Source organism: Ceratosolen solmsi, unplaced genomic scaffold (genome assembly GCF_000503995.2).
Source record: "Ceratosolen solmsi marchali unplaced genomic scaffold, CerSol_1.0 scaffold10, whole genome shotgun sequence".
NCBI classification, from domain to species: Eukaryota; Metazoa; Arthropoda; class Insecta; order Hymenoptera; family Agaonidae; genus Ceratosolen; species Ceratosolen solmsi.
In genome coordinates, this window is record NW_011948412.1 from 9703020 (window position 1) to 9716123 (window position 13104).

The following is a 13104-nucleotide window of genomic DNA, read 5'->3' on the forward strand; positions in this document are numbered from 1 at the left end:
ATCGAAGACTTTTTCAGGGACAACGACAGGGAGAAACGAGGGAAGATTATAAAAACGAGCGCGTAACAAAGAAAAAAAAAAAAGACTCGGTAACAATAGGCGATAAAGCTCGGCTGAAAGCACAATAATGCCTATTTACAAAGTATTTTTCGAAACATCTGGAAAATATAAAAGACCGAATTGCAGTATTAGATAATGCAAGCCGAGGAGGCACAAACGTGTAGGTTCAAGACCTTCGTACATTTCCTCAAAGAAAGTTTAGAGTAAACATCAATGCTTAATAAGCATCGCGGCGATGCAGTTGCACATCCTATACATGCAAAGTAAACACATTGATGCATCATTTGGCCGATAATTTACATCTCTTTTTACGTCGATAGCGTATTCCTCCTCCTGCTGCTTGATTTTTTTTTTTTTTTTTCCCCCAGTGGATTGATGCCGTTGCGAGTCGCGAGGAAGAAACGTTTGGCTTGGCGAGGCACACCGGCCAAATAGTCGCCCGATGAAATTGCACGTCTGCTTACTTGACTTACCTTACCTCTCCCTCCCCTATCCCCATCCGCGACCCATCTCCCCCCCCCCCCCCCCCCCCCCCCCCCCCCCCCCCCCCCCCCACCCCACGCGAACTGCCGCGAACAGCCAGGCTTGCCTTTGCCGATCTAAGCGACTAACGATCCCACCGCCCAAATGTCCCCGAGTCGATAAGATAGTCCGGCTCCGCATCCGGGTGTCGCTCACGTGGGGGTCCGGCCGAACGGTGGTGACGAAAGGTGGGGACGAAGGAGGACCCACGCTCGCGGGAATACATCCCCGCACGAGAGCATCTTCCTTGGTGGTGGCTCACGCTCGGTCGAGTTTTCCCACAGCGTTTGGAAAATTCTCGATCGCCGATAGAGACGCGCCCGAATCCCAAAGGGATAATAAACGCGCAATGCCGCATAAATATTACTGGCACGTTCGCTTGATCTTTCCCTCCCTCCGTCAGTTTCGACTCGCAACTCGATTGTTTGCCGGGTCAACGGTCATCGGCTCGCTTATCCGCTTATCGCCCCGACTATATTCGTGGTGACAGAGCGAAACGGAATTTCTTTCTTTGTCTCTCTTTCTCTCTGGGGCTTTCTCACTCGCCTAGCCAGAAGAGCGACCGAATGCTCTCGAAAAGCAACAGTAACCGGTCGTTGGGCTTATGGGTGCGCGCGGCTGTATATAAGGCACATCCGGGCAGCGCAGAATCCATAATTTACCTCGCATACAGTGTCCGTAATTATGAATTTTTTTTTTTTTTTTTTTTTTTTTTTTTTTTTTTTGGTGATCGAGAGTTTACGTAGGCCGTGGAAAAATCTCTGATTCGAGTCGGCAAACGATAACTTAAGGAAAACTACCCAAAACGACATGATAAAGCTCGCCCGAACTCTTTAGCAAGACTTAATCAACGATTTTACGTGCGCAAATATCAAAAAACATGAATAAAAGAAAAAAAAAAAAAAAAGAAAAAAAAAATTTCTGCTCCAAAATTAGATTACATAGTACATATAATCTAAATTTTATTATATTATTAGGTAATTCTGCCCACATTACACTATACTACACTATAACTGTTCGCTATTTTCTAAAAATACAAACAAAAATAGCAAATGTATATGCAACATAATATAAGATTGGATGAGAAATACAAGTAGTAGTTGCGCTACAGTATATTTTGAAGAAACAGAAATCGTTTTACGATATTGACAATCAGTATAAATAATCATAATATCGAAAAAAAAGAATATTTTAATACTTTGTAAATCACAAATAGAATTTTATTGTATTTACTCTCGCTTGAGTCTCTTGGAAGAAAACTCTTGCCAAGTTGTTGAGAAACAATGTATTTTTTTTTCACATACATCATATCGACATTAATGAATAACATTATATATATATATATATATATATATATATATATATATATATATATATATATATATATATATATATATTTATACATATATACATAATTATTTAGTTATAAGAAAATAATCTGAAACTTTATGACGAATTAAAAATAAATACCAATTAAATTATTTTGTATATTCTAATCATATCGTTCAATATTTCACTTTGCCTGCTTATCTTTTCTATACGTATTCGGTATCACTGAAATTTATCAATAAAATGAACTCATAATATAAATTTATTACATAGCTTTTAATTAATATCGCATATCATTAACAATCTATTTTCAAAAATTTTCAAATGATTGCCATTTTTTGTATTTAGGTGAATCTCAACAACATGAAATCATCGATATAACATCGATATAAAAAGAAAAAATAAATAATTATAATGCATATCGATGATTAAAAAACAAAAATTATCATTAGTTTACATGAACTTGAAATACTTTTGTTCCCACTCATAGATTCTAAAATTAACTTATATAAATATTCTCCAAATTCTCTATATCGTAAGGAACATTTTAAAAATAAGTTTACCGATAACTTGTTTATTATAGAATGAGTAAAACATTATTAAAAACTTTTTTTTTTGCAAGGTTATTTGTAAAAAAAAAAAAAAAAAAAAAAAAGAAAAAACAACTTTATTTACAATTTATTTTACTTCGTTATGCATACTTATTCATTACTAATTTGCACTATGGACTATATAAAATCACAAATGGAAAACAATATGTCAAAACAAAATTAATTACATAATTCGTAAATTTCTTTTAAATTATTTTAAATATAATTTTTAATATAGGCAATCGATAAACTAATGCATTCATAAATTTATGTCGACATTATAGGCAAATTCTTTTTTCTTTTTTTTTTTCTTTCTTAAACGATAATACGAATTATTATTTTTGTTGTAAATTTTAATTAATTTATTAATATTATGAAATTATAAATTTTAATAATGAACATGCTTATATATATTATTAAACTTTTATTTTCTACATTACTATTTATTAATGATTACTTATTGCTAAAAGATAAAATTACTTAAAATAATGCTGTTGATTTTTGGAATTACAAAGCTTACCACAAACATAATTATAAATAGAAATAATTTATTAACGTATAATATACAAAAATTAATAACAAGTGGGCACAAATTTTTAATGGCGAAAAAAAATTATTCATATTCTTGGATAATAAAGCTCTTTCAGGGTCACCTACCCTTTAATTATTCTTTTTTTTTTATCATCGCAGCAGCATATATTTATGTACTACATGAACCTATTGCGCATCTCTCTGATTGCAATGAGAAATGAAAAATTGCTTTGTTTGAGGCTATGAAATTGTACATGATCCCTGTAGCTGCGTATGTACATCAAATCATACACGGAATAAGATGAACGATGCATCTGGTACTTTATCAAGTTGAGAATGACGTTTATTATATGTATAGACGCTCAACAATTTGCTGTCCTATTGTAAATTGTCCCGTAATTTCGTGCATTCGAGTTTCTCTTCCATGTAGATTTAATAATGTACGTTTACTCATGAAGTCTTAGTAGTCAAATATCCGCAGAACTCTGCATTCAACCAATTAGGACACAATAATCGCATGATGCTGTATTTCAGATAAAATATCTTTGCAAATAACGTTAATTACAAAATATTTCTGTGTGTACTTTTCGTAATTGGAGGTGACAGATTGTTTTTTTTTTTTTTTTTTTTTTTTTTTTTTTTTTTTTAAAATGTAACAAACGATAATATAATAGCTCAAAAATTACAAAAAAAAAAATAAATAAATAAATAAAATAATGTGAAATATTGCAAAATTTAATATCCAATTGAAAGATGAGATAATTTAATTTTTAAGATTACGTCGATGAAATATGTCTTTAACTGGGATGTACATTTGAATTTCACAAATTATTATTTTAATTATAATGTTGACAATCTCTTAAACGACACTATTGTGCAAATAATTAATCTTTATTACCAATATTATTCCACAAAAAAACCATGTATTGTACTGGTAAATAAATTGAATTCAATAATTCAAAATAAATGAGAATAAAATTATATAGAGAAATTCTAAAAATGAAACAAAAATTACTACAATTTTTTCAGTCAGTAAGATATATGAAATATCTTTCTGTATTTACAGAAAATCGAGGAGAATAAATCACAGCTTCGTTTATGCATAATTGTTTTGCATAAATGTTATAAAATATTAATATAAAATCTATAAATAGAATTCATTGATATTGCATCAAATTTTATAAAAACAATTTTTATTTATATTTAATCTTCATTAATTTAATATTTATAAGATTTATAATAGGAAATTTTTTTTTAATATCTTATGTAAACATAATATATAAATAATATCATATGGTTAAATAACAAAATGCTATCAATGAACAAAAAAAAAAAAATGAGAGATGAAAGTTACTTGAGGCTGAATAAAAAAAATCAGATATATAAACAAATTTTTTTTTTTTAAATATTCATGCTAACCGATAATTTTTAATTTAATTTTAATCACACCGAAATAGTTAAAAAAAAACTGATTTTGTATTATAGCATAATCCATATATCCATGTAGTAATGATATATTATTAAAATATGATAATTTATCTATATAATGGTGGGGCGAGGTTACAAGGGGTTAGGGGAAAGGAGGTGCTGGGGGATGGAGAGGGTTAAGCAATAATTGTACATAGCGATTGTCATTAAAATGAAATTGCAATAAAAATTATAATTTAACTTGAACACATTTTCAATAATATGAATATTTAATTAGTTTTCCGTTGTATACCGATCTTTGACCCTACCGAATTATAAATTTAGTTTAGAATATCATATCTGTGAACTGATAAGAGGAGATAGGCGTTTCTAAATCTACAAAATAGTAAGTAAATAAAAAGCAATTGATAAACAGATTCATAAATTTTCTATAAATTTTCATACTAACCTTTATAAGAAATATCAAGGTTTTGCTTTAGTAAAATTCAACTGATTTTCGTACACATTACGATTTTATTTATCTATTTATGACAATTTACAAATACTTGACTGAAATTCTTTATTTTATCCAAAATTATAAGAAATTTTCGCACCTCATATCGACATCACGCATTAATGATTTTCACTAACTACACAACACAACCTCACCACACTCAACAATAGTGCTGAAAAATTATTGCATAATCAAAACGGATGCAACTATTTATTTTTGATGATTTGCATGCGAGATAGTCTTGTTGAAATTGTATTACATAATTTTTTCTTTTTTTTTTAAGAAATATTACATTGACATATAATAACATCTGATCTGAGACTTGTTTAAACTATCTATTGGTCGACGAGAGAAGGCCCCTGAAAACATGTTATCTTGCGGTTATTATTAGTAGCATAGTCCCAGAAATATTTAACAGGTGCCTTCTTTACAATAAAAAAAAAAAAAAAAAAAAAAAAAAAAAAAAAAATAATAATAATAATAATAATAATAATAATAATAATAAATATACAATATGAACAATCGAAAACAATTTTCTTTTTATTTGAGCTATTTTTACAATCAGTCAGGAATTCAATTTTCACTAACTTGCTAAAGTCTATTCAGTGCGAGTTGATCGATGCGATTTACTATATCTTTCATTGTTTAAGTTCAGTGACTTAACTCTTCAACATTATTTCATTAAATTAAATATGGATTTTAATAATTTAATTAAATAATAATTCATAGATGTTATATTTAGGGGGAGGGGGGAGGGGAAGGAGAAAACATAGATTAAAACATTGGCATTAACCATTTGGTAGCAATTTGGTAGTCAAAAATCGATCGATACCCGTGGGTACTTAATATGATTTAGTAAGAAGATTTATGAGAAGTAAAGACTTTATTTATACGATATATTAATTATTTTGAACATTTTTCATGAGTGATTTTGTTACTAGATCATTACATATATGTATGGTAAAGATTTCGAAAATACACAGGCATTTCAATTTTTTAGATTAGTTTTTAAATATTATACAGTCTCAGAGTTTGAAATACACGATTGATTGTGTATTTATTGACTCAATAAGCGATCAGAAAAATCCTATATTAACAAGGCAAACTTTCCGCAGTAATGAATGCGATAGAGTGTAGTCGTCTAGAAGGCAACTAGAATATTTCAGCTGTGAGTTGAACTCTTAATGAATTATAAGAGTGGAAAAAAGTTTAAAGTAATTGCTTTTCAAAACTATTCACTTATTATGCATGGATCACGATATAAATCGTATTAAGTATCAAGATAAAAATAACATTGTATTTAATCTTTATTTAATGCAGTTAATGACTTTAAATACTATAAATAATTCCAATAGTCGCAGCGAATAAGGCAAATACTTTTTACGTAACTTGTGTAAAAAATACTATTTTTGTCTTATTTTTCCCAATGATTATTCTTAACAATTTTGAATGGAAATAAAATTTTCTTTAAGCGAATGTGCAATATCGGCCTTAACTTTACCATTAGCTGCGTTAATCGAATATTAGTAAAATTTATTAATTAAAAACGTGCGATTACAACAACAACAACAACAACAACAACAACAACAACAACAACAACAACAACAACAACAACAACAACAACAACAACGACGACAACAACAACGACAAAAATCCATACCACTTTGCACCATCGTTTTACCATATACAAAATGTTAGGCAATTATTATTGCTATTTAAGTCCTAGGAAATGTAAATGTCGTAAGCAGGGATATTGCATATTCTCTTAAATAATTAAATAACATGAGCTCATTAAATGCATCGACATAGTACGTACATATTATAACAGTCTTATAATGAAAAGCAAGTTTATTGAAAATATCTGAACAAAAAAAAAAAAAAAAAAAAAAAAAAAAAAAAAAAAAAAAAAAAAAAAAAAAAAAAAAAAATAAAAAAAAAAAAAAAAAAAAAAAAAAAAAAAAAACACAAAAAGAAAAAAAAAAAATAATAATAATAAAAAAATTAAGAAAAAAAAAGATAAACAGGAACAGAATATTAAAACTCAATCATTGTTAAGATCGTTTTCTTTTTCATTTCTTGTTTAAATAATGAGTATAAAAGTACTTTTTTTTTTTTTTTTTTTTTTTTTTTTTTTTTTTTATATATATATATAATTATACAATATCTTTTATGTGTATAATAAGAATAATACATTTCGATGTATATAAAGTCATAAAAATGAATAACACTTAAACCGAGGGAATTAGAATGAAGCGAAGTTGGAAGATTATAAGGATTTAGAATCCATATTATCTTTATTGAATTACTAGTCAATACTATTTCTTTAATTTATTTCATGAATATACACATAATAGAGACGAAATTATACTTATTGTTTAATGATTAAATCATTTTATATTAAGACTTTATTGAAATAATGACTTAAGAAAATTAAATAGCTCGATATTGATAAAAATTAATTTACACTGTTAATTAAGCTGAATCAAATTCAATTTCCTTATACTTTTATATTTTTCTTTTTAAGATATGCAATTCACCAATGTCATTTATTAATTTTGACGGAGGTAAAAATTCATTTCTTAAAAAACTTTTAATTGACTTTAAAACATTTTTATAACATTACATAAGCTAGTCGTCACAGTTTTTCTCATTCAATCGCTTAGAAAATTTTATAAATGCGTAGTTTTAAAAAAACTATGACAAGTAAATTAGATGATCGCGAAAGGGCAAAACTAATATCGCTATGTTAACGCAAATTTAAATTACATTTGAAAAATCGGACGAGACAATTTTAACTTTCTGACTATCGGGCGAGAAAATATTCTCTAACGAAGACTGTTCAATATGTCAAAAGTTATTAAAATTATTACAAAGCTAGTTTATTAAATTTCTCAAGTGGCTGAATTCTTAAATCACAATTGAGAATTGTTAAATAAAATTCAACATGACTGTCCGACTAGAGACAAAATTATATATTTTAATAAGTCAAAATTATAAAACATTTATTTATCAATTTCTAGTATAAAAGTTAAACGTGTAAAATCTGTTTTCCGTATAGTTAAATTTAAAAATCTAAGTTTTTATGCCAAAAACTGTGTTAAATTTTATAAAATATTTGTCCTGAACAATACATTCATCGATAATTAGAAATTTAAAAATCTTGAAACTTCCAAGATCAAATTCGAATTCAGCTACCACAAAATGTTATAAAAACTTAAATATATTAACTTCTGCTCTAACTAATATATATAAAAATAAAATAAAAAACAAAAAACAAAAAAAAAGAAACAAAAAAATTTGTCTACAATCATTTTATCTGATCCTTTATTCAAAGATCTTGCCAAGTAGTACACAATGCTGACAATAGTTTCACAAAATTGAAACCAAAATCCATACTCTTGGGACAATAATATCGACGCAGCCCAATTCGCATTGGGGAAGGGGGGGGGAGAGAATGATCTTCAGCATAAGGTAATAGATCCGGAGGGCTAGATATTTCTGGCCATCAAGAGACGAGATAAAAACAAACGGTAGAGTGTCTGGCCTCGTCGTCCTCCAGCGACTTATTCAAATTCCCTGCGCAGAAGCGAACAGCGAAACGACTCTCCCCACGAGTCGAGCTTAGCAGAACTGCTTAAGGAACGCTTTAAGTAATAGTGCCTTAATGCGACATGGTGCCGAAAAACAAAAACAAAAACAAAAACAAAAAAAAAAACAAAAAAAAAAGAAAAAGAGAGAGAGAGAGAGAGAGAGAGAAAATAAAGGATGTTCTAACAGGATCGACGACAGCAATAATTCTCATAATTCCTAAGTGCGCGTGAAAATATCCGATAATCTGAAAATTGTCGATGAACAATTAAGCACGAGAGCTTTCTTTCATACACTGGTTTCTTCCATCAACGTACGACAGTGTGCTGAAAGCTGCCCATGCCCATATGCATATCGATGCTTTACAACAAAGTGTGGACGATCGAGCCACAATCTCTACGAGTACTATACGAAGAAGGATAGAGGCACAGATTGAAAATGATGCAAACTAGGTGCCACTGTTACGAAATGTCATCCTTGTCAGATACCGCTCTTGTAGCACCCAATTTTGTTGGGTTTGGTCCGCTCGACAGCTTGAGTCCAAAACCATGACCCAACTACGACAAATAGCACAGAAATCTTAGCAGTCTTTTTTTTTTTTTTGTTCTTTTTTTTTCCTTTTTTTCTTTTTCTTCTGTAGAACTTAATAAATAATCTTTTTACAGAAGTGCATTTACTTTTTTGGCTTCCAACACTCGTATAGCACAACTTTTTTTCCGCTTTTTTTCTCTCTCCTTGTTTTTTTTTTTTTGTTTGTTTTTGTTGTTGTTGTTGTTGTTGTTGTTGTTGTTGTTGCTGTTGTTAACCATTACAAATGAACAGCATATTGCGCCAAATTGCGGCAGACGCGAGCCAACGATTAATTAATTATTCAATGAATATTACACGGTGACTCGAATAAATGCTGCTGAGATTGATTCCAAGAGGGAACTCGAGTTCCAAACGCTCCCTTAATAAAGAATGCAACCCCCAACTGGTCCGACAATTTACCTCGATTAGTCTTAACATATCGAAGCGTCATAAATCTGGAAATCTGTAAGGGGAAATATGCAATTAGTTAATAATACCATAAACCAAGCCCAACAAATGTTTTCAGATCCACTTAATAAATTCTCAGTTGAAAAAAAAAATAGATTAATCTCTTTTTACTGTGGTTAGCAATAATTGAAAATAACGGTAAGCAATAGTTTGGTTAAATTAATTTTTTAATTAAGTCTTGAAGCGGAAAATTAGTTACTTAACCAATACAATTCTTAAGAATTATAAATTATAAATTATTTTAGTACAAAATTCCCCCACATGTTTGTAAATCAGTGCTTCGTTTGATTTGATACAAAAAAAATTAATCCTATAGTTTTTCTCAAATTCTGTTGTTATTCATATTTTTATTATTCATTAAATGTCAAAAAATATAATAACAAGCATAAGCAATTGTGAAAAAAAGCATTAGTTGTTAATTTTTTTACATAAAAGTTAATCATATTTTGAAACTTTCTAGAAATTCTTATCTTCAAACGGTCGACGCTGTATGTAGGATCATCAACATAGTCAAATATGTTCCGTAGCATCTGAAATTTATTTTTACATGACCAACTGTTCAATATAATTATTATTCTCAAACTTCTTAACTTTTTATGTACGATGGAATCACTTATGAAAAGTCCCATTTATAATATGAACACCGTAATAACAAAATTAACAAAATTATTTGAATATTGCAAAATTTTATTGCTTACCTAGTGGGATCTTCACAGTAGTCTGACGGTACTCGAAATAATTCTGGATTCATTTCATTTTTAAAAGCAAATTCTTGAAATGTTATCTTCGCCGCGATAGTTGGAAGAATGGGAATATCTATTTTTACTGGAAAACCCGGTGGTAATTTCATTAGCACAAACTCCCTCAGTTTGTTAAAATGCTTAAAAGGTGCGACAACTTCCAGAACATTCAGTAGCATGTCCACGGTTAATGGAAAATCTGAGCTCATTGCCACTGTTGCTTTGAACGATTTACTACTTTCTTTGTACACTAGATTTCTACCTAGTAATGGACACTGACCAGGTAATGCCGAATGGTAATCCTCCCATTTAATATTAGATTCGGGTGGTGGATTTAACGAAGCTCTTCTCATGGGAGGCTGCGAATAGTTTTGGAATTGTTTTATATAAAAACTCTGTGGGTAATATTGCCGAAGCCATGCCAGGTGATTATTTATGATATTCTTACCTCGCCATTTTGAAAACTTTGCGACGAGCCTTTAATCAGAGACTCCATAATGGCTTTATTTTTCTGAAGATCTTCTTCGCTTAAATGCTCTCGCCTCTTTCTACTTTCCAATACCATACCATTAATTTGGTAAAAATCTGCACTGAACGGTCCGACCATTTCCTTAAAATAAACATTATAAAACGACATGTATTTCTTTGCGAATGGAAATTTTAACACAAGCAAATGCACTAACTCTTTTGTCTTCTTTAAAAATCCAGCCGCTCTGCGCTCTTGAAAAAGTTATGCCTTTGGTTGACATTTGAGCTGCCATAATATCATTGGACATCAAGATGTCAACTTCGTCATCGATTTCAAGATCAGTTTCCTGAAAGCGTTTAGTTATAAAAATTTATCGTACCCTTTGCTTCTTCGATAATCGACATTAATAATAATTAAAAATAACCTCGTAACCAACTCTTTGAAAAAGTTTGGCTTTATTGTCAAGTATAGTTAAAGACTTGCTAGGTTTTTGATCTCCATTAAAAATAAAGGATATGTCACCTCTCTCCCATCTCATATCGTTAAAATCCACAAGAGTACTATCCATTCTAATAGAGGCACCACATTTATGTATCCTACAAATGTCTGACGGTAGTATTCTCGAAACTAGCGGTACTATTAAGATAATAATAAATGATTTAGATTCCATACTATTGTGAGCATTATATTTCATTATTTCATTCAAATTTACCCCAACTTTGAAAATCCCATTTCAATTCCATATAAAAATCTCCCATCCGTCGTAATGCTTCTACAAGATTTGGTCTTCTTTCCTCCATTTGTTCTCTTACTTGTTGTTTGAGTTTTCTTACAATAGATGATACTTAAATAAAAAAAAAATTTAAAAATCAGAGTAAAAAATAATTATACCTTATTGCAGCTTTCTTACTGGTTTGTCTATCTCCGTAGCTTATTGCTTCCGCTAAGGGACTCCATCCGGCTAAATTTTTAACTTTAACAGGTACTCCATGAGCCAATAAAAGTTGAACACATTCTAGAAAATAAATTTAACCAGTCGTAATTACATAATTAATTATTACAATATAGGTAGGCAATATTTACCTTTTCTCCCAAGCATAATAGCTAAATGTAATGGTGTATTTCCTAAAATATATCAAATAAGGACATTATTAGATATCGTTGCAAGAAAAGGCAATAAACGAATACATACGTATATATATATAGAATTAAGATTAGACATTGGCAGCGTCTACGTTACCTTGCTTATCTTTTGCAGAAATATCGTGAGTTCGAATTAACGAACTCAGAGCTTTGACATTCCCCTCGAATATGCATTTGTGTATAGGATACTGGTCGTTTTCAGCCATAATTACTCTTATGTTGGTCGATCGACTCGAACCACAATACTATCAATGATAATTTAGGTCAACAACATTTAGGACTACTGTCTATTATAATACACGACGATAGAACTATCGCATCCATGCCAATTACTCTTAATGCTCTCTGCATCGACATCATATGTATCAAACAATTTTTTTCCCATACTTCCCATCCACCTCTATTGTGCTTATTACAAGACATACCTGCACTTATTGTTTTTCGCGAATAATATTTTCAAAAATTCACCATTATTTAACCCTCATCAAATCAGGTGAACCGCAGATATTCATAAAATTGCCAATCATCGCAATAAACTAGAGAAGAATTGCGCCAAAATGACTGTGAATAACTTGGGGTGCACGCGAGGTGTTCCTGAGAGTTTCAAGAGCGTTTTCATGAATGCAAAGAGACCTCGCGAGAGACAATCGGTCGGAGAAATTAAAAAAAATTGAAAGCACAGCACAGCTCTACGACGGCATCCTCGCTTTCCCTAATCAGCAGTCAGGAGTAGCCAGAAACTTTTTAAAATTCGAGGAAAACATTTGCGCACGCAAAAACGTGTATTATGGCTTTGATCTCCGGCGGCACTGCGCAGAGTCCGAACGCCCACGCTACCAATGCGTCAGGCTCCACCTCCGGGCCTCGCGACTCCAGATGGGAAAAGCCTCGACTCGGTGCGCGTCAGCGTATCTCGCAACAGGCTCGAATTTCCAAAATCACACGACTATCTGTCAAAGTAACGAAGCTGCGCAAGGAGGTCGCCATTTTAGGCGCCCCTACTAACCGTCCCGAATAAATGGTGGAATGGGTTGACGGCTAACGACGACGGTGAGTTCGCCGCTGTGCGGCGCTGAGGGGGTGAGGAGGCCGCCCGAGGGGATTTTATTATTATGCCCAGAAGAGCGCGGCCAGTGGCCAAATATTTCCGAATCAGCGGATCAACGTACCCCC

General features: G+C 31.1%; 1 protein-coding gene across 1 annotated transcript; it reads right to left on the bottom strand.

The window, feature by feature from the left end:
* Positions 1-9288: 9288 nt before the first annotated feature.
* LOC105359209 (ankyrin repeat domain-containing protein 13C) lies at positions 9289-13018 on the bottom strand. The gene is made up of 10 exons (XM_011495733.1): positions 12029-13018; positions 11872-11913; positions 11699-11803; positions 11501-11632; positions 11213-11424; positions 11003-11134; positions 10768-10929; positions 10278-10678; positions 10037-10109; positions 9289-9574 (listed from the first exon to the last, which is right to left on the bottom strand). The coding sequence occupies exons 1-9, from the start codon at positions 12135-12137 to the stop codon at positions 10052-10054; spliced, it is 1353 nt and encodes a 450-aa protein (XP_011494035.1). The 5' UTR covers positions 12138-13018; the 3' UTR covers positions 9289-9574; positions 10037-10051.
* Between the last annotated feature and the right edge of the window lie 86 nt (positions 13019-13104).

Excerpts from the sequence above, each read along its gene's own strand:
- LOC105359209 (XM_011495733.1), bottom strand. The coding sequence starts at position 12,137 with ATGGCTGAAAACGACCAGTATCCTATACACAAATGCATATTCGAGGGG. Across the intron at positions 11,914-12,028 it reads TTCTGCAAAAGATAAGCAAG|GAAATACACCATTACATTTA; the intron begins GTAACGTAGACG and ends GATATATTTTAG. Across the intron at positions 11,425-11,500 it reads ATGGGATTTTCAAAGTTGGG|TACCGCTAGTTTCGAGAATA; the intron begins GTAAATTTGAAT and ends TTATCTTAATAG.